The sequence below is a fragment of the Haematobia irritans genome, chromosome 1, assembly GCF_050003625.1.
Source record: "Haematobia irritans isolate KBUSLIRL chromosome 1, ASM5000362v1, whole genome shotgun sequence".
NCBI lineage: Eukaryota > Metazoa > Arthropoda > Insecta > Diptera > Muscidae > Haematobia > Haematobia irritans.
In genome coordinates, this window is record NC_134397.1 from 42,876,241 (window position 1) to 42,899,562 (window position 23,322).

Below are 23,322 nucleotides of genomic sequence, written 5' to 3' on the forward strand. Positions count from 1 at the left end.
ATTTTAAGGATTTTTTGATATTGTTTTTTTTTTATATATTAAGAAAATATTTTTCAGTTCGAAGTATCCGACATTTATTTGTACGTGAATAGTTATATTGATGCACAGTTTTAGCTAATCAAGCCTTAAAATTTAGTATATGGGTCTATACCGCCCCCTCTATAGTTTTTGCACAGTGGTAGCTTTTGTATTTTAAAGTTAAATGTTAAAGTAAAAATATCTCGAATTCTGGCAAAGAACCTGATGTAATTATTTCTGAATTAGATTCAGCTCATTAAGCTCTAAAATTTGGTATAGGAGTGTATACCGCCCCCATCTATAGTTTATTTTTCACAATTGTCGCTTTTGTATTTTAACTTGTTACTCTTTTTTTTAAGTTAACTTTATGTTTTCCTCTGTTAAGCACTTAACACAGCTCTGTCAAAGATCTGCTAACGCTAACAGAACAATGTTCAGTAAGAAGGCAATGTTAACGTAAATTTTAAAGTTAACTTTATTATTATGTCCATGAAGGACATGAAAAGTCACCAACATTGCTGAGAGGGGGTAATCCACCGATGAAAAACTTTTTGGTGTGTGGTAGGAAACTAGGATAGAACCTATAACCCTTTGTATGCAAGGCGAGCATGCTCATCATTGCATCACGGTGACCCGCAGATAGTTTGGAATAGCTCATTGAAAAATGTCTATATTCCAAAGAAGCAACATATGTGTCTTTGAAAAATCCTTAAAGAAAGATCAAAATTTTTGAAATCAATTAAACTTTTTTTTCGTGTAAAATTCAAGTGAATTATATTACTTTTTATATACCCTGCACCACTCTGTGGAATAGGTAACTCATATTGGATTGAATATCACAGAGAGCAAACACTTCTTTGATGCATATACTCAACATAACAAATCTATTCCACCATGCATACTCTCTCTCTCTCTCCTTTGCATTTTCTGCTTTCCACATATAAACAACATAAATACGCTGAAGGGAAATTTTGCTCATATGCTCTAATTGTTATTCAAAGTCTATACAGTAGAGCTTCACCGAAGCGGTTTGATTTTCGGGCGAAGCCAATGTTCGGCAAAGAAAGCAATAACTGACCGAAGGCTTCCTAAAATTTGTAATAAAAAGTAAAAAATTTTACTTCAATATTAGCATATTTTATTGGACAAAAAATGTAAAAAGCAATTGTTGCTTTCCAATTTCAGTCCAAGTTTTGTGGAATAGATTAGTGCATATGTTTGCAACAGCCAGAATAAGACGACAATTATTCTCAGGGTCGCCCCATAAGTTTTTGTTGTCAAAGTCTAGTCAAATTTGACACAAGTATGCTTTTTAGGCCAGAATAGAATCCAATTGATTTTGGAAGAAATCGGTTCAGATTTAGATATAGTCAATTTGCAACAAGGTAAAAGGAGGGTCATCCACTCCAACCAACTATCGAATATCAGGCACCATATATAATTTATATGGCACCCCCCCACGATCTCTTTAAATTTCAAGTAATACGGAGAAGTTTAGTTTTTTACTCTAATTTTAGAAGGAGGAGCCTTGAACAAAAAAATAATAAAAATAACTTATCATAAATTTCTTATGTCCTTATTTTTTGCCCAAGCCATAACAATGATCATTTCACAAAACATTTTGCGACAAAACGCACATAATCATTTTCAGAATGAATGGCCCATACCACCATTGTTCACCATTGTAGAGAATAATTTTTATTACTCCACCGATACTCTCGAAAATTCAATGGAGTGAAAAATAATACAAGGCTACAATGGGACGGGGGCTAGGTTTCGCTTTAACATTGGCAAAACAATAGCAGCTCATCACCATATGGACTCATTGAATACTCAGTACATGGCTTTATTCTGGGCATATTTTGTTTAAGGAGCTCGGACATGGTCATTATGATGATGCTGTTGTTGTTGTTACAGTCATTATTTCGATTACTACTATGTTTTTAAACGATTCCACGATTCCCTGGGAGTGGTTGGTTTTTTTGTAGTATTTCCATAAACACCTACCATATTGCTGGAATAAATAATTAATTCATACTCGTAAATGTTTATTGGAGCATTTTAAATGAGGAGAGAGAGTGAATGAGAGAGAGAGAGTATTTTGTGTTGCTGCAATGGGACGAACATAACGATTAAATCCACTCCACTGGATTGCATGCAGGGCTGCCAATTTTGCCGATTTATCGGCATTTTGACGATTTTTTACTCAAAAAATGGACAACTCCGATTTTTTTCCGATTTTGACAATATTAGCTTCGTTCTTTAGACACATAGTTTAAGGAGTTCAACTTTTTACATTATGAAGAAACTTTTGAAAATATTAAAATAAATTTGAAAATTTTTGACAAAAAAATTTCGGAAATAAAACTATTTTGGGTTTGCGAGTTTTGTCAAATTTCGTACAAATAATCATGATTCCTCCACAATGATTTACTCAGAATGTGCAATAGAAACTTTTACTATCTAGTACAGTACAAAAAAAATATCTAGTACAGTACAAATCACCTGCTTTGGAAAACACGGAAGTTTTTCTTGAGTTTCACAATATTTTATTTTTAAATAAAAATGTTGCTGAATTAATAACAATATTTTAGAAAAATAGTGTTTTTTATACAAAAATTACGAAATATTTTGTTTTGTTTGTTTTAGAAAATGAATTTTATGTTAATCTTATTGTTATACAAAACTGACTTCGTTAAGTTTTTTTATGAAAATGCATTGTTGTGTACATTAATTTTCTTTTTTGTTGTTGTCTTGTGTTTACCCAAAAAATATTTGATTTCAATATTATTTACATTTTCGGTTTTTTGACGATTTTTAAAATGCAAGTGCCGACTATGACGATTTTTATCGAAAAAAGTGACGATTTTTCTTGAAATTTTATTGGCAGCCCTGATTGCATGGCCAACATGGGCAAGGGAAATATTTAAAATGTTTGCCAAAAAACAAAGAAAATAAAAACGAAGAGTCATTAAATGGCAACAAGTTCACAAAAGGCAATATAACTCTGTGCTACTGGCAGCTATAAAAATACTATGCTCAACTCACACCTTGGCGTCGTCAGGATTCTTTGTAGTCATAGTTGTTTAAACCGCAACAATTTAGTCCCGGCCCGGCATCCAATCAGACCATACATCCCACTCATCCATCCATCCATCCTGTAATTCTCTCACCCAAATTGTAGGTGAATCCTGCGTAAATGATCCCCAACTACGAGGAACATGAGTATCCTTTTGGATCCAACCATTATGGTCATTAAGTAATTGTTATGCATCCCCCGTGCTACATATACAGGGAGCAACTTTTCATTTAGCTGGATTTTCTGTGGGTTGAATGAAATGTGAATTCATCTGGATTTCAGCCCACTTTAGCAGTGCAAGCGAGTGTGTTCACACACACACATACCCAGGTGGAATTTTGGGCATAAATTAAGGACAATATGAAACGGGTTTTAATGATTTATGATTTTCGCAGAGCTTTATATCTCAATTACAAGGATGATTCGGCATAAGAATAAAAGATAATGGCATAGGAATTTTGACTAATTTCAATTTCCGACAAAGGCCAATGAATTATTCTTTTAATTTGGGAGCAAAGTTTTCAAAGGGTGGTAATGTTATGACTCCAATAATATATAAAGGCTGGCAGAAATTCTATAGGCAGTTCTTTAACGAGACAAAAGCTTCTAGATATCCAGAATAAAAAATTGTGCTCCCCGGAGAGTATATCCCAATATTAACTCATATAGGATTGAATAACACAGAGATCAAATACTTCTTCGATCCATATACTCAACTCACCAAATCTATTCCACCATGCATACTCTCTCTCTCTCTCTTGCATTTTCTGCTTTCCATACATAAATAACATAAATAAGCTGAAGGGAATTTTTGCTCATATGCTCTCATTGTTTGTTCAAAGTCTATACACTAGAGCTCGACTGAAGTGGGTTCTTTTGGCCGAAGCCCGTGATCGGTAAAAAATCAATAACCGACCGAAGACATTCGGCTTCCTAAAATTTGTTATTAAAAAAGTTTGGTGTGTTTTACTTCAATATCAGCATATTTTATTGAACTAAATATAAAAAACAATATTAAAGTTTCAATTCAGTCCAAGTATTCAAAATTCAGTAGTTCCGCGGAAAAAATTCCGCTTCACTGAACAATTATTCTCTGGCCACATTTCTCGGGACGTTTAAATATGTTATTGCCAATGGTCTTAAATGTTAAAAAGCAGATATTACATTGCTCAATATCAATATTTTTTAAACTAAAATTGTTGAAAACAGTTGTATTTAGTTTAAAAACAACGGAATGCTAATGAAAAAGCTTCGGCTTCACGTAATCTCGTGACGCCAAAGGCCGATTCGTGTCCGATTCACGGTTGCCACAGTTGGTAGAATTCTACCAAAAATGGTAGATTTTTTACTGTTTGGTACATTTTGCCAAATATTTTTCTCCAACAAAGAGGTACTTCTATAAAAAAATGTACAAAATTTCTAAACAAAATAAAATTTTGAAAAAAATTTTCTACAAAGTTTTCTACAAAAATAAAGTTTTGTCAACATTTTCAAAAAGAACATCTATAAAAAATAAATATTTTACAACATTTTTTATAAAAAAAAAAATTTTGAGAAAGTTATCTATAGAAATAAAATTTTGAAAATATTTTCTACAGAAATAAAATGTTGACAAAATTTTCTATAGAAATAAAATGTTGACAAAATTTTCTATAGAAATAAAATTCTGAGAAAATTTTCTATAGACATAAAGTTTTGACAAAATTTTCTATAGAAATAAAATGTTGGGAAAATTTTCTATAGAAATAAAATGTTGAGAAAATTTTCTATAGAATTTCAATGTTGACAAAATTTTCTATCGAAATAAAATTTTACAAAATTTTCTATAAACCTAAAATTTTGAAAAAAAAATTCTATCGAAATAAAATTATGACAAAATCTTCTATAGAAATAAAAGTTTGACAAAATTTTCTATAGAAATACAATGTTGGGAAAATTTTCTATAGAAATAAAATTTTGACAAAATTTTCTTTAGAAATAAAAGTTTGACAAAATTTTCTATAGAATTAAAATTTAGACAAAATTTTCTATAGAAATAAAATTTTGTCAAAAATAGTAATGATTCTAATTTTCTGCAGAAATAATTTTTTTTCTGTTTGGTAGAATTCTTTATATGCTGACAAAATGTTCTATATAAATAAAATTTTGACAAAGTTATGTATAGAAATAAAATTTTGAAAAAATTTTCAATAGAAATAAAATTTTGACAAAAATTTTCTATAGAAATAAAATTTTGGCAGAATTTTCTATAGAAATAAAATTTTGACAAAATTTTCTATGGAAATAAAATTTTGACAAAATTTGTATAGAAAGAAAATAAAATTGTGACCAAATTTTCTATAAAAATAAAATTTTGACAAAATTTTCTATAGAAATAAAATTATGACAAAATCTTCTATAGAAATAAAAGTTTGACAAAATTTTCTATAGAAATAAAATTTTGGAGAAAACTCTATAGAAATAAAATTTTGACAAAATTTTCTATAGAAATGAAATTTTGACAACATTTTCTGTAGAAACATAATTTTGAAAAAATGTTCTATAGAAATAACATTTTTGAAAAATTTTCTATAGAAATAAAATTTTGATAAGACTTCTATAGAAATAAAATTTCGATAAAATTTTTTATAGAAATAAAATTTGACAAAATTTTCTTTAGAAATACAATTTTGAAAAAATGTTCTATTGAAATTTTCTACAGAAATAAAATTTTGACAAAATTTTCTATAGAAATAAAATTTTGACTAAATTTTCTATAGGAATAAAATTTTGACAAAATTTTCTATCGAAATAAAATTTTGACAAAATTTTCTATCGAAGTAAAATTTTGACAAAATTTTCTATAGAAATAAAATTTTGACAAAATTTTCTATCGAAGTAAAATTTTGACAAAATTTTCTATAGAAATAAAATTTTGACAAAATTTTCTATAGAAATAAAAATTTACAAAATTTTTTATAGAAATAAAATTTTGACAAAATTTTCTATAGAAATAAAATTTTGACAAAATTTTCTATAGAAATAAAATTTTGACAAAATTTTCTATAGAAATAAAATGTTGAAAAAATTTTCTATAGAAATAAAATTTTGACAAAATTTTCTATAGAAATAAAATTTTGAAAAAATTTTCTATAGAAATAAAATTTTGACAAGTTTTTCTATAGAAATAAAAATTTGACAAAATTTTCTCTAGAAATAAAGTTTTGACAAAATTTTCTCTAGAAATAAAATTTGTGGCCAATTTTTTTTATAGAAATAAAATTTTGACAAAATTTTCTACAGAAATAAAAAGTTGACAAAATCTTCTATAGAAATAAAAATTTGACAAAATTTTCTATAGAAATAAAATTTTGATAAAATTTTGTACAGAAATAAAATTTTTGCAAAGTTTTCTTTAGAAATACAATTTTAAAAAAATTTTATATAAAAACTAAAATTTAAAAAAAAAATTCTATAAATACTAAAATTTTGAAAAAAATTTTCTATAGGAATAAAATTTTGACAAAATTTTCTAAAGAAATAAAATGTTGACAAAATTTTCTATAGAAATAAAATTTTGACAAAATTTTTTATAGAATAAAAATTTGACAAAATTTTCTATAGAAATAAAATTTTGACAAAATTTTCTATAGAAATAAAATTTGGACAAAATTTTCTATAGAAATAAAATTTTGACAAAATTTTCTATAGGAATAAAATTTTGACAAAATTTTCTATAGAAATAAAATTTTGAAAAATTTTCTACAGAAATAAAATTTTGACAAAATTTTCTATAGAAATAAAATTTTGATAAAATTTTCTATAAAATTTTTTTTTTTTGACAAAATTTTCTATAGAAATACAATTTCGACAATATATATAAAATTTTGACAAAATTTTCTATAGAAATAAAATGTTGGGAAATTTTTCTATAGAAATAAAAATTTTTCTATAAAAATAAAATTTTGACAAAATCTTCTATAGTTTGACAAAATTTTCTTTAGAAATAAAAATTTGACTAAATTTTCCATAGAAATAAAATTTTGATAAAATTTTGTACAGAAATAACATTTTTGCAAAATTTTGTTTAGAAATACAATTTTGAAAAAATGTTCTATAAAAATAAAAATTTCTACAAAAATAAAATTTTGTCAAATTATTCTATTGAAATACCATTCTGAAAAAAAATTCTATAAAACATAAATATTTTACAACATTTTCTATAAAAAATAAAATTTTGACAAATTTATCTATAGAAATAAAATTTTGACAAAATTTTCTATAGAAATAAAATTTTGAGAAAATTTTCTGTAGAACTAAAATTTTGACAAAATTTTCTATAGAAAGAAAATAAAATTGTGACAAAATTTTCTATAAAATAAAATTTTGACAAAATTTTCTATAGAAATAAAATTTTTATAAAATTTTCTATAGTAATAAAATTTTTACAACACTTTCTATAGAAATAAAATTTTTGCAACATCTTTTATAGAAATAAAATTTTTACAACACTTTCTATAAAAAATAAATTTTTTTAAAGAATTTTCTACATACATAAAATTTTCTATACAAATAAAATGTTGACAAATTTTTCTATAGAAATAAGTTGCTTCATATTCCCTTCAATGTTTTGTATTCCTTTAAATCTCTTGGCCAATATTAGATTTTGATCTTATATCTGCAAATAAAAGAAAATCCCCAAACTAAATTTTGAAATATAAAATTAGCCAAAATTAGGAAATGGTAGAAATGCCTTTTACGAAATCTAACCTAAAACTAAAAACACAAAAGGGAATCACTCGAAGAGCTCGTGAACATTTAAATCTTTATGACTGAAATAGAAATAAATTATCAACAATTTCCTTTGCCAGCAAAAATTGGATGAACCAGCGCTACCAATATCCCAATCAAACCATGAATAAAGAACGCGGCAATAATAAATGCGAAATCGTAAAAGGAAAAAATCTTCTACCTCAACTACTATGTCAACAATGATTTAATGAACATTTCTGGTTATTTTTAAATATTGAATATGTCACATCTGAAAAACAGAAAAAATAGTGACGTATATATGTTACATTTACTATCATTTACGAAGGCCATGACACATAATTTAATTTTATAAAAACATCCCCCCACCGATAATGATAAATAACAAGGGGGAAAGAACCACTAAACGATCATTAGGCTCAAACGTGATACCAAAACAAATTTTTTGTGTGTTTTGTTTTTTTTTTTTTTCTTCACTTTAATCATTTTACCTCCCCCTAATTTTTGGCAAATATGCCAAAAAAAATTTTGAAAAGGAAGCATTCACATTGTTCTGCTTGAGGGCCAGTACCTCAAGGCCAATGCACTTATTTCTCTATAAAATAAAACATAATACACAATATAAAATATTTGAAGACGCTTTTCTGTCTACGATCTAGTAAATATCATCTAATGAATTGCGTGGCATTTGGCATTATTTGAGGGATAAGAAATTGTTTGTGTTTTCAATTTTCAAAGAACATTGCAGTCAATTTATTTCTAATTGGTATCTATTATCATGATATTGCGTATACGCTACATAAAATTCCATTATTCATTCGCACCCCAGGCCAAAATAATTGATATTAATTATAGGTCACCAAGGACAGAAAATTAGACAAATTTATTTTAGATAGCCATGTGGTTAATATACTAAGTTTTTTTTTTAAGGAAAATTAGTAAAGCAAAATATAATTGGGGTACAGAAATATTATATTAATATTGTAGATAATGGAAACATAAATCCGAACAAAATGAATCTCAAATCTATTGAAAGAAAATCGTATCCTTTAGAGAATTTTGAGAATCTAAAAAAGTTGTATATGTAAAATAAAACCACGATCCTTTTTAATACATAAGCATTTTTTTTTTTAATTTTCAATTCCGGACACTTTTACAATCGAATGGTTTGTTATTAGTATATATCATTAACGTAAAATAAATTAAAAATATCACTTTTTTGAATTGAAGGATAATGAGTAAATTTATTCTATGAAAGATCAAATAGTGATCATCAAATTAAATGCCTTTTGGAGGCTTTTATTATTGCTTAGACGATATAAAAATTATGTTACTCTTTGGCATTCGAAATGACATTACACATACGTATTCTGGGCCAAAATAATTTATATTAATTATAGGTCACCAAGGCCAAATATAAAGCAACGTTTTCTTAATAGAATTTTGGTCAAATCATAAGACCAATAAAATAAATAACTAAAGAGTAAATGCACAAAAAAATTTATTGCATATGTTTTCGATGCTGTTTTCAATTCCATATAAAGAATAATGGAAAACGACTATTCTAAAAATAAAGATAAATAAGTTTTTTTTTATTACCATCCGCTTTTATAAATGTAAAATACATAAAGTCAATTCATTTCATAATCAGGAAAACACCAAATAATTCCTAAATACTCTTTATAAATTGTATTCCGCTATTGCGGGATGTCATAATATAATCGGATTGTAAACTACTATGAAATGTTTTTATATCACTGGAAAAACATTGTGTTTTTCATCACAGCAAATGGAAAATTTTATTGTTTACAAAAAATTCCTATTGAAAATAGTTGAACTAAATTTTTTGTTTTATAAAATTGTTTTAATTTATTTTCCATAATCAGCTTACAAGTTAAAGCAAACAATCGTATAAAAAAAATTCACAAAAACAAGTATTAAATTTTCCATAGATTTTTAAAAAATGTAAAAGCTTTAAATCCTGCTGATTTTCCCATTATCGGGTTAGGTACTCGTAGATGGTGAGACTTTATTTTGTCAAAATTTCATTTCTATAGCAAATTAAATCAAACTTAAATTCTATAGGAAAATTTGTCAAAATTTTATTTCGAATAGGAAATTTTGTCAAAATTTGATTAACAGAGAAATTTTTCTCAAAATTTTATTTCCATAAAATTATTTCTCATTTTTTTTGTTCAAAAAAAAATTTTTTTAATATATATTTATATAGATTTTTTTTTTTTAAATTTTATTTCTATTTTTTAATTAAAAAATATCTTAAAATTGTATATCTATAGAAAATTTTCATAAAGTTTTATTTTTATAGCAAATGTTGTCAACATTTTATTTCTATAAGAAATTTTGTTAAAATAATTTTCTATAGGATTTTTTTTTAATTTTATTTCCATAGAAATTCGCAAAAATTTTATTTCTATAGGAAATGAAATAAAACTTAAATTCTATAGGAAAATTTGTCAAAATTCGATTTCTATAGAAAATTTTGTCAAATTTTTATTTCTATAGAAAATTTTCTCAAAGTTTTATTTCTATAGAAAATTTTCTCAAAATTTTATTTCTATAGAAAATTTTCTCAAAATTTTATTTCATAAAAATAATTTCTCATTTTTTTTTCAATAAAAAAAATTCTTAAAATTGTATTTCTATAGAAAATTTTCATAAATTAAAAAAAAAAATCTTTTTTTTATCCATAGGAAATTTTCATAAAATGTTATTTCTATAAGAAATTTTGTTAATTTTATTTCCATAGAAAGTTTGCCAAAATTTTATTTATAGGAAATTTTTTCTATAGAAAATTTTCTTAAAATTGTATTTCTATAGGAAAAATTTTCCAAAATATTATTTCTATAAAAAATTTTGTCAAAATTTTATTTTTATAGAAAATTTTATCAAAATTTGATTTATAGAGAAAATTTCTCAAAATTTTATTTCCATAAAATATTTTCTCATTTTTTTTTTTTCAATAAAAAATTTTTCTTAAACTTTTATTTTTTTTTAAATTTTTTGAATTTTATTTCCATAGAATGTTTGCCAAAATTGTATTACTTATAGGAAATTTTTTCTATAGAAAATTTTCTTAAAATTGTATTTCTATAGAAAAAATTTTCCAAAATATTATTTCTATAAAAAAATTTTGTCAAAATTTTATTTTTATAGAAAATTGTATCAAAATTTGATTTATAGAGAAAATTTCTCAAAATTTTATTTCCATAAAATATTTTCTCAATTTTTTTTTCAATAAAAAATTTTTCTTAAACTTTAAGAAAATTTTGTCAAAATTTTATTTCTATAGAAAATTTTCTCAAAATTTTATTTCCTTAAAATATTTTCTCAATTTTTTTTTATAAAAAAAATTCTTAGAATTTTAATTCTATAGAAAATTTTCATAGATTAAAAAAAATCTTTTTTTATCTATAGGAAATTTTCATAAAATGTTCTTTCTATAAGAAATTTTGTTAATTTTATTTCCATAGAATGTTTGCCAAAATTTAATTTCTTATAGGAATTTTTTTCTATAGAAAATTTTCTTAAAATTGTATTTCTATAGAAAAAATTTTCCAAAATATTATTTCTATAAAAAATTTTGTCAAAATTTTATTTTTATAGAAAATTTTATCAAAATTTGATTTATAGAGAAAATTTCTCAAAATTTTATTTCCATAAAATATTTTCTCATTTTTTTTTTCAATAAAAATTTTTTCTTAAACTTTAAAATTTTTTTTTTTAATTTTTTGAATTTTATTTCCATAGAATGTTTGCCAAAATTTTATTTCTTATAGGAAATTTTTTCTATAGAAAATCTTCTTAAAATTGTATTTCTATAGAAAAAATTTTCCAAAATATTATTTCTATAAAAAAATTTTGTCAAAATTTTATTTTTATAGAAAATTGTATGAAAATTTGATTTATAGAGAAAATTTCTCAAAATTTTATTTCCATAAAATATTTTCTTATTTTTTTTTTTCAATAATTTTTTTTTTTTTAACTTTTATTTCTTTTCATAAAATTTTTCTTCAATGAAAAATTTTCTTAAAATTGTATATCTATAGAAAATTTTCATAAAATTTTATTTTTATAGTAAATGTTGTCAAAATTTTATTTCTATAAGAAATTTTGTTAAAGTAGTTTTTCTATAAGAATTTTTTTTTAATTTTATTTCCATAGAAAATTTGCCAACATTGTATTACTTATAGGAAATTTTTTCAACATTATTGTTTTAATTTATTTTCCATAATCCGGAAAACCATCTTATAAAAAATTCACAAAAACAAGTATTAAATTTTCCATAGATTTTTAGAAAATGTAAAAAGCTTTGAATCCTGCTTATTTTCCCATCGGATTAGATGGAGTATGATACTTTATTTTGTCCTAAATTCATTTCTACAGGAAATGAAATCAAAATATCAATTTTGTAGAAAAATTTATCAAAATTTTATTTCTAATAGGAAATTTTGTCAAAATTTGATTAACCCTCGAACAGACACATGAGTCTGGCCAGACCTTTTTCCACTCTAATTGTATTTAAAATACATTTATAATATAGCTAGAGACTTGAAACTTCAGGGACCCTCCTAAAATTTTATTACCTATCGATGTGTGAAAAAATCAGGACGGAAAATACGACAGTAATAATGTAATAATATCAACAAAATACCATATTTTCCATATAAATACATTAAAATACATAGTGGGTCTGGCCAAGCCTCATGTGTTAACAGAAAAAAAATTTCTCAAAATTTTATTTCCATAAAATATTTTTTAAAAAATTTTTTTTTCCAATAAAAAGTTTTCTTAAAATTTTATATCTATAGAAACGTTCATAATATTTAATATAGCAATTGTTATCAAAATCTTATTTCTATAAGAAATTTTAATAAAATATTATATCTACAGGAAATTTTTTGAATTTTATTTCCATAGAATGTTTGCCAAAATTTTATTTTTTATATGACATTTTTTCTATAGAAAATGTTGTATTTCTATAGCAAATTGTTTAAATTTTATTTCAATAGACAATTTGCCAAAATTTTATTTCTATAGAAAATTTTGTCAAAATTTGATTTATAGAGAAAATTGGGTATCCCAAACATGTCAACTGGTACCATAATTAAATTTTTTTTTGCCTTTGAGGAGATTTCGTTGCTCATTGGCGTGAAACTGGAAACCCGATTTTGAAACAAAAAAATTGATTTGGGAGGGATTTTTCTATTTGCTCAGGGCCTAATATGTTACCCAATTTCTTGATATATTCATGATGTATGTATATGAATTCATTTCAATTCCACAAAATTAAATATACTTTATTTTCTCATTACTAATATAATTATCACTTAAAAAAAATATAGTTCAAAATTTAAAGCCACGTGTTTCACCAAATTATTGTTGTATAAACACACATTTCATTCATACAAAATATCTACTAATGCTTGGCAAATTATAAAAAATCCAGTATTTAACTTTATTAGACTTTAAGTACTATTTTCGTTACAATATCCCAGTGAGACCACACTATCATTAGGGGATATTAACATTTGAAAACTACAACTAAAAGTTCACATCCATTATTAAATTTGATCATTAGAAAACCTGTAACGATCATAAGAACTAACGTGCTTAATAATGAATACAGAATTACTGGCGATTTACACGGACAGACATATCATTGTTACTATTTTTCATTCTTATTAAACAATTGAAGAATTTAAATAGGAATTATCATGAATGTATCTGAAGTGCATGTGTTATTGCAATTCCGGTAATATCTTAATAACTATCATATTAGTTTACAGTGACGCCATACGTATATTCGCGTGATTCGATATTTTATAAAAATTTTATTTCTTTTAAAAAATTTCAAAATTTTATTTCTTGTAGAAAATTTCGCCAACATTTTATTTCTATAGACAAATTTCTTCAAAATTTTATTTCTAAAGAAAAATTTCGTCAAAATTTTTTCTCAACATTTTATTTCTATAGAAAAATTTCTCAAAATTATATTTCTATAGAAAATTTTCTCAAAATTTTATTTCTGTAGAAAAATTTTCAAAAAATTGTATTTATATAGAAAAATTTCTCAACATTTTATTTCTATAAAAAAATCTTGTCAAAAAAATTTTTTTTTTAAATTTTGTCAGAATTTCATTTCTATATAACATTTTTGCAAAATTTTATTTCTTAAGAAAATTTTGTCAAATTTTTATTTCGTCAAAATTGTATTTCTATAGCAAAATTTCGTCAAAATTGTATTTCTATAGAAAAATTTCGTCAAAATTTTATTTCTATAGAAAAATTTCGTCAAAATTTTGTTTCTATAGAAAAATTTCGTCACAATTTTATTTCTATAGAAAAATTTCGTCAAAATTTTATTTCTATAGAAAATTTCGTTAAAATTTTATTTCTATGGAAAAATTCCTCAAAATTGTATTTCTATAGAAAATTTTCTCAAAATTTTATTTCTGTAGAAAAATTTTCCAAAATTTTATTTATATAGAAAATTTTCTCAACATTTTATTTCTATAAAAAAATCTTGTCAAAATTTCTTTTTTTTTAGTAAATTTTGTCAGAATTTCATTTCTAAAGGGTGATTCTTTTGAGGTTAGGATTTTCATGCATTAGTATTTGACAGATCACGTGGGATTTCAGACATGGTGTCAAAGAGAAAGATGCTCAGTATGCTTTGACATTTCATCATGAATAGACTTACTAACGAGCAACGCTTGCAAATCATTGAATTTTATTACCAAAATCAGTGTTCGGTTCGAAATGTGTTTCGCGTTTTACGTCCGATTTATGGTCTACATAATCGACCAAGTGAGCAAACAATTAATGCGATTGTGACCAAGTTTCGCACTCAGTTTACTTTATTGGACATTAAACCAACCACACGAATGCGTACAGTGCGTACAGAAGAGAATATTGCGTCTGTTTCTGAGAGTGTTGCTGAAGACCGTGAAATGTCGATTCGTCGCCGTTCGCAGCAATTGGGTTTGTGTTATTCGACCACATGGAAGATTTTACGCAAAGATCTTGGTGTAAAACCGTATAAAATACAGCTCGTGCAAGAACTGAAGCCGAACGATCTGCCACAACGTCGAATTTTCAGTGAATGGGCCCTAGAAAAGTTGGCAGAAAATCCGCTTTTTTATCGACAAATTTTGTTCAGCGATGAGGCTCATTTCTGGTTGAATGGCTACGTAAATAAGCAAAATTGCCGCATTTGGAGTGAAGAGCAACCAGAAGCCGTTCAAGAACTGCCCATGCATCCCGAAAAATGCACTGTTTGGTGTGGTTTGTACGCTGGTGGAATCATTGGACCGTATTTTTTCAAAGATGCTGTTGGACGCAACGTTACGGTGAATGGCGATCGCTATCGTTCGATGCTAACAAACTTTTTGTTGCCAAAAATGGAAGAACTGAACTTGGTTGACATGTGGTTTCAACGAGATGGCGCTACATGCCACACAGCTCGCGATTCTATGGCCATTTTGAGGGAAAACTTCGGAGAACAATTCATCTCAAGAAATGGACCGGTAAGTTGGCCACCACGATCATGCGATTTGACGCCTTTAGACTATTTTTTGTGGGGCTACGTCAAGTCTAAAGTCTACAGAAATAAGCCAGCAACTATTCCAGCTTTGGAAGACAACATTTCCGAAGAAATTCGGGCTATTCCGGCCGAAATGCTCGAAAAAGTTGCCCAAAATTGGACTTTCCGAATGGACCACCTAAGACGCAGCCGCGGTCAACATTTAAATGAAATTATCTTCAAAAAGTAAATGTCATGGACCAATCTAACGTTTCAAATAAAGAACCGATGAGATTTTGCAAATTTTAGGCGTTTTTTTTTTTAAAAAGTTATCAAGCTCTTAACAAATCACCCTTTATATAACATTTTTGCAAAATTTTATTTCTTAAGAAAATTTGGTCATATTTGTATTTCTATAGAAATATTTCGTCAAAATTTTATTTCTATAGACAAATTTCGTCAAAATTTTATTTCTATAGAAAAATTTCGTCAAAATTTTATTTCTATAGAAAAATTTCGTCAAAATTTTATTTCTATAGAAAAATTTCGTCACAATTTTATTTCTATAAAAAATTTCGTCAAAATTTTATTTCTATAGAAAAATTTCTCAAAATTTTATTTCTATAGAAAATTTCTCAACATTTTATTTCTATAAAAAATCTTGTCAAAATTTATTTTTTATTTAGGAAATTTTGTCACAATTTCATTTCTATATAACATTTTTGCAAAATTTTATTTCTTAAAAACATTTTGTAAAATTTTTATTTCTATAGAAAAAAATTCGTCAAAATTTTATCTCTATAGAAAAATTTCGTCAAAATTGTATTTCTATAGAAAAATTTCTCAAAATTTTATTTCTATAGAAAATTTTCGTCAAAATTTTATTTCTATAGAAAAATTTCGTCAAAATTTTATTTCTATAAAAAATTTCGTCAAAATTTTATTTCTATAGAAAAATTTCTCAAAATTTTATTTCTATAGAAAATTTTCTCAAAATTTTATTTTTATAGAAAATTTTCTCAAATTTTTATTTCTGTAGAAAAATTTTCCAAAATTTTATTTATATAGAAAAATTTCTCAACATTTTATTTCTATAAAAAATCTTGTTAAAATTTCATTTTTTTAGGAAATTTTGTCAGAATTTCATTTCTATATAACATTTTTGCAAAATTTTATTTCTTAAGAAAATTTTGTCAAATTTTTATTTCTATAGCAAATTTTGTTAAAATTTTATTTCTATATATATTTTTTTTTAATTTTATTTCTAAAGAAAATTTTCACAAAATGTTATTTCTATAGAAAATTTTCGCAAAATTGTATTTCTAAAAAAAATTTACAATATTTCTACAAAAAAGTTTGTCAACATTTTTTTCTTAAAGAAAATTTAACTATAATTCAATTTGTTACAGCAATTTTGTCCAATTGTATTTCTATTGAAGTTTTTTTTTCAAAATTTTATTTCTATAGAAAGTGTTTGCATTTTAATCTATAGAAAATTTCGCAAAATTTTATTTATACGGAATTTTTTTCAAAAATTTATTGCTATAGGAAATGTTCTTATTTCTAAGAAAATGTTTTCAAAATTTTATTTCTATAGAAAATTTTGTCAAAATTTTATTTCTATAGAAAATTTTGTCAAAATTTTATTTCTATAGATTTTTTTTTTGCAAATATTATTTCCATAGAAAATTTTCGCGAAATTGTATTTCTATAGATTTAGCTCACCACTGTGGTATCGCAATGGACTGAATAGTCCAAGTGAATCCGAAATATCGTGCTGCCACTATACCTAACCTAACCTATTTCTGTAGAAAATTTTCTCAAAATTTTATTTCTATAGAAAATTTTCTCACAATTTTTTTTCTATAGAAAATTTTCGCAAAATGTTATTTCTATAAAAAATTTTCTAAATATTTTATTACTATAGAAAATTTTGTCAAAATTTTAATTCTATAGAAAATTTTGTCAAAATTTTATTTCTATAGAAAATTTTGTCAAAATTTTATTTCTATAGAAAATTTTGTCTAAATTTTATTTCTGTAGAAAATTGTATGAACATTTTTTTTCTTTAGAAAATTTTGTCGAAATTTTATATTTATAGAAAATGTTGTCAAAATTATATATCTATAGCAAATTTTGTCAAAATTTTATTTCTATGGAAAATTTTGTCAAAATTTTATTTCTATAAAAATTTTTGTCAACATTTTATTACTATAGAAAATTTTATCAAAATTTTATTTCAATAGAAAATTTTGTCAAAATTTTATTTCTATAGAAAATTTTTTTCAACAGTTTATTTGTATAGAAAATTTACTCAAAAATGTCTTAACATTTTATTTCTATAGAAAATTTTCTTAAAATTTTATTTCTATAGAAAATTTTGTCAAAATTTTATTTCTATAGAAAATTTGGTCAATATTTTATTTCTATAGAAAATTGTATCAAAATTTTTTTCTTTAGAAAATGTTGTCAAAAGCTTCAAAGCTTCTCTAAGTGGTTTCACTGCAATGTGGAACGCCGTTCGTACTCGGATATAAAAGGAGATTCCTTGTCATTAACATAGACTCGGGCAGCACTCAGTGCTAAGAGAGAAGTTCACGACAAGCGAGCCTGAAATGTCGGGCTGCCACTATACCTAACCTATATCTATGGAAAATTTTGACAAAATTTTATTTCTATATAAATTTTTGGAAAAATTTTATTTCTACAGAAAATTTTTGTAAAGTTTTAATTCGATAGAAAATTTATAGCAAAATTTGATTGATATAGTAAATTTTCACAAAATTTGATTTCTATAGAAAATTTCTCAAAATTTTATTTCTATGGAAAATGTTCTCAAAATTTTATTTCTATGGAAAATTTTCTGAAAATTTTATTTCTACAGAAAATTTTTGCAAAATTGTATTTCTATAGAAATTTTTCGCAAAATTTTATTTCCATAGAAAATGTTCTCAAATTTTTATTTGTATGGAAAATTTTCTCAAAATTTTATTTCTATAGAAAAATTTACTAAATTTTTATTTCCTATAGGAAACCTTGTTAAAATGATATTTCATATATGTACCAATATTTATCAATGTTTTTATTATATATTATATGCCATCATCTTGTATATTTAATATAAAGTCATCAATATCTTTCTTCTTTTTGTTTTACAGATGGCTGAACTTATGCATCAAATGCGTGATCCAGCTCATACCTTGGGTGGATCTGTAGGCAGTATACCACAGACTCTGGTAGCCAATAATAATACAGGAGGTGATTTGTCGATGCAAAAAGTTTTGGCCAGTAATGGAGGAGTACACACAACACCAGCAACAAATCTTAAAATGGCAGAAGCCATGCGTCAAGCACAACGTGAAGCTAGTCCAAATTTGGCATCATCATCATCATCCAAGATGAAATCGTCAAAATCCTATACACATGGTCTCAGTAATTCCGCAGGAACGGTAAATTAAAAATTTGTTTTAGAATAAGAGATTGACAAAGCTAATCCTCGTACCCATTATAGGTAAACATTCCAACATCTACCTCAGCTCAAAGTAACCTCTCACTTCTTGCCGATATTTCGCCAAATCACACACATTTCTTTGAGGTTATGTATGTGGGTAAAATTCGTGTATCTCACAAACGTGTACCGTACTCCTTTATCGATGATGCATTGCCGAAATTTAAGGCTTACGATGCACAACGGCAACGTTTAATGCAAATGTCATCAAATCGTAAAATGTCCATGACTAGTGAGGGGACTTTTGTTAGTGCCACTGGTGGTCCTATGGATTTGAAAAACGGTCCCCTTAAAGACAACGATGTCAAGGAAGAAGATGAAGAGGCTGCCGAGCGAGAAGATGCCAAACGTTTAGAGGAGGATAAAGATGACGTTTTTGTATCAGCGCCATCGCGATCGACTGCTGTAGAGGGTGATGTTGAATCTACCGAAGCTGATCTCAGTAGTGAGGTTGACTCCAACAACAAACAATCCGAGGAAAATAATAAGGAAAATAAATCACCTAAATCACGTTTATTGCGTGGCATTAGTCAATTGGATATTCCAGTTAAAAGAGAGTAAGTAGCAATTTGAGTAGACATCATTGACAGATATTTCGTGCGGAGTTGGTCTTTCGTATGACTTACTAAAGAAATTTTTAAAGACACACTAATTCCTGCCATGTCGCTGTTTACGGAACTAAATCCCGTAATAGATATTTTTTCACGACTGAGATGGAATCCCAAAACTTTTTTTGATCCCCAATACCACGACTGAATACGAACCATCTCATTGAAAGGCTTACAACAGCCATGGGCAATAGTTTAGCACAGAATCTGTATTTGTAGTAATTTGTCAGATTTCTATGCATCAATTTATCTGTCATATTTTTAGAGGTGTTTGTGGTCTTTCTAAAAGACTCCATATCAAATCTGTCAATTAAATTTTGATCGAATGTTATAGATTCTTGATAATCGTTTTCCCCGAGACAGAAAATGATGCGATTTATTTTTGGAAACCCAACATTTTTAATAGACTGAAATTTTGACAAAAATTTCCTATAGAAATAAAATTTTTACAAAATTTTCTACAGAAACAAAATTTTGACAAAATTTTCTATATAAATAAAATTTTGACAAAATGTTCTATATAAAAAAATTTTTGGCAAAATATTCTAAGAAATAAAATTTTGGCAAAATATTCTAAGAAATAAAATTTTGACAAAACTTTCTATAGTAAACAAAATTTTAGCAAAATATTCTAAGAAATAAAATGTTAACAAAATTTTCTATAGAAATATAATTGTAATTTTTTATAGAAATTAAAATTGTGTTTCATTAAAAAAATTTACAAAATTTTCTATAAAAACAAAATTTTGGCAAAATATTCTAAGAAATAAAATGTTGACAAAATTTTATATAGGAATCAAATTTTGACATTTTCCATAGAAATAAAATTCTGACAAATTTGTTATAGAAATAAAATTTTGACAAAATTTTCTATAGAAACAAAATTTTTGGCAAAATATTCTACAGAAACAAAATTTTAAAAAAATTTTCTATAGAAATAAAATTTTAAAAAAATTTTCTATAGAAATAAAATTTTGACAAAATTTTCTATAGAAATAAAATCTTTCTCCAAATTTTTGTAGATTGGGCTCGAGTGCTTTCAAGCCCTTTCAATTTTGTAACTTCAGCTTGTTTTACCAACACAACTGGGGTTTATGGTGCTTGTGCCCCTCGGTTTTGTCTAAAAAATAATCGCCATACGTTTTAATAGTTGAAGAAATGTCAATAAAATTTAAATTGCTTAAATTTATTTTTTAATCAAATCAAAAAGAGCAATTAATTGAACCATTTAATTTTTTTATTAAAATTCGCGATTGAAAAATTTTGAATTGAATTTAGTGGACCAATTTATTAATTGAAATCAAAACAAAATATTTTTTTTTTGTGTTTGAAAACTGCAAAGAGCTATAAAATTTCTCCAATAATATGACTACACAAACAATTTATTGGCTTCAATCACGGGATTAATCAATTCAATTAATTCAATCAATTTTAATTGCTTCAATCACGGAGGTGATATTATTAAATATTCTCGTAATAAGAAAATTAATTGTTTTAACAATTTATGAGATTGATTTTTTTAGATTAATATATTGATTGAATTAATTTAAAAAAAAATTTTTTTGATTAAATCAATACTTTTACAAATTAATCGAATCAAATAATTAAAAAAATCATTGAATATTTTTTAACATAGAATACATTTCTTAATAAAAATAATCATCATCGTATCAATAATTTTTTAATTAAAAAAAATAATTGCATTTCTTTTGTGTACGTTGGGTTCTTGGTACGTTTTTTTTTGGTCTGGTAATACAATTCAATGACAATCAAACTTCTAATATGATCTCTCGTTATATCTTCTCTTTCCACTCTCGTTATGTTTTCTCTTTCCACTACGTATATTTATATCTTACAACTAAACTCAGAGATAATGAGAATTCAAATGAATCTCAGACTATTGATGAAAATGAACCGTTACCCAGTAATGTTATAATCAATAAGCACCCTTCACCACCACGACAAGAACAAGATCAGGAACAACCTATGACTCCGGTTATAATAACTACAACAGCAACAACTACAACGACACAACAACAATCACAAAATAATTCTACACTACAACAGCAACAACAATTACATCCTAACTACGGTTTGGATAAGTGAGTAAAACGATGTGATGTTCATAGGTTTTTTCCTGTGTCTGTATGTTTGCCTGCTTTTGTTTTAGTTTTTTTTGACAATTTTTTTTGGAGAGAATTGTTGTAATTTTTGGTTGCATTGAGCTGACGATATTATATAGCAATATTATAGCTAACACTTTTATTTTTTTCCTAGCATGTTTATATTTCCTATGAGAAAATTATATTAAAGAGATTCCAGTAATCCATAGTTTTATGTGAAAATATTTTAATTTTAAATTAAATTAAAACTGAATTTAAAATTAAAATTGAAATTTAAAATAAAAGAAAATGAATTAAAACTAGGGCTATAAATTAAAACTATATGATTTATAATAAGAATAACCCCCATTTTCATAAAGCTCCGTTAGTGTTCCGTTAACTAACCAACTTTTAAACCGTATTATAGACGAAGCTGTCATCTTGCGTTTATATTCCATAGGCCAGTTAGGAACTTAACTGACGAAAATTTTTCAGTTAAAGTTAACCGGAGAGAAGATGTTTGCAATTTTCTTTCTGTTAACTGGCAGTTAAAGCATAACGGAGCTACATGAAAATGGCCGTAAGTGTTATTATTTTAGCGCTAAAAGGCATTTCAAATATTTTTTATTTTGTTTTATAAGCATATAAGTTATTATTACTTTTTTTTTTAATATTACATAGAATTTTCATATACGTATTATTTTTCATATAAAGCTATAGAACTGGATTCTTTATCTTCGAATCTCCCTTATGTTTATACCCTTTGATTTTTGTGATAGTGTTGCAAACGTAAATATTTGAAAAATGTGTGAATTTACCTAGCATAAATATGCACTCTTTGAGTTCATAGTGAATTCAAACAAATTTCTAATGTTTATTTCTATTTGAAGTAGAGTTGTTTTTATTCACTTTTGGATAAGTGAGTAAAACGATGAGATGTTCATAGGGTTTTTCCTGTGTGTGTATGTTTGCCTGCTTTTGTTTTAGTTTCTTTTGAAAATTTTTTTCGAGAGAATTGTTGTAATTTTTGGTTGCCTTGAGTTGATGAGATTATATAGCAATATTTTAGCTAACACTCTTATTTTTTTTTCCTAGCATGTTTATATTTCCTATGAGAAAATTATATTAAAGAGATTCCAGTAATACATAGTTTTATGTGAAAATATTTTAATTTTAAATTAAATTAAAACTGAATTTAAAATTAAAATTGAAATTTAAAATAAAAGAAAATGAATTAAAACTAGGGCTATAAATTAAAACTATATGATTTATAACAAGAATAATGGCCAGTTTCTCATCCTCCGATTAATTTTAACCGGTGGATAGACCTCCGGTTAGTAAAATTTTTGTATGGGATCAGCTGTTTTATCGACACGATAAATAATAACAAGACATTGAGAAACTGGCCCTAAGTATTATTATTTTAGCGCTAAAAGGCATTTCAAATTTTTTGTTTTATAAGCATATAATCACTTTAGTTATTGTTATTATTTTTTTATTAATATTACATAGAATTTTCATACACGTATTATTTTTCATATAAAGCTATAGAACTGGATTCTTTATCTTCGAATCTTACTTATCCTTTGATTTTAGTGATAGTGTTGCAAACGTAAATATTTGAAAAATGTGTGAATTTACCTAGCATAGATATGCACTCTTTGAGTTCATAGTGAAATCAAACAAATTTCTAATGTTTATTTCTATTTGAAGTA

At 25.2% G+C, this 23,322-nt stretch overlaps 1 protein-coding gene across 4 annotated transcripts in view; it reads left to right on the forward strand.

Moving 5' to 3' along the window:
* The window catches only part of plx (PTB_TBC1D1_like and TBC domain-containing protein plx), a 135,062-nt gene that overhangs the window by 100,672 nt on the left and 11,068 nt on the right, over positions 1 to 23,322 (forward strand). For 3 of the 4 annotated variants that reach the window (XM_075290096.1, XM_075290099.1, XM_075290098.1), the window contains 3 exons: positions 18,548 to 18,838; positions 18,901 to 19,454; positions 21,374 to 21,607. In XM_075290096.1, coding sequence (XP_075146211.1) covers positions 18,548 to 18,838; positions 18,901 to 19,454; positions 21,374 to 21,607 — 1,079 coding nt within the window. The remainder of the gene's footprint in view (positions 1 to 18,547; positions 18,839 to 18,900; positions 19,455 to 21,373; positions 21,608 to 23,322) is intronic. The other variant, XM_075290097.1, reaches the window with a different exon arrangement.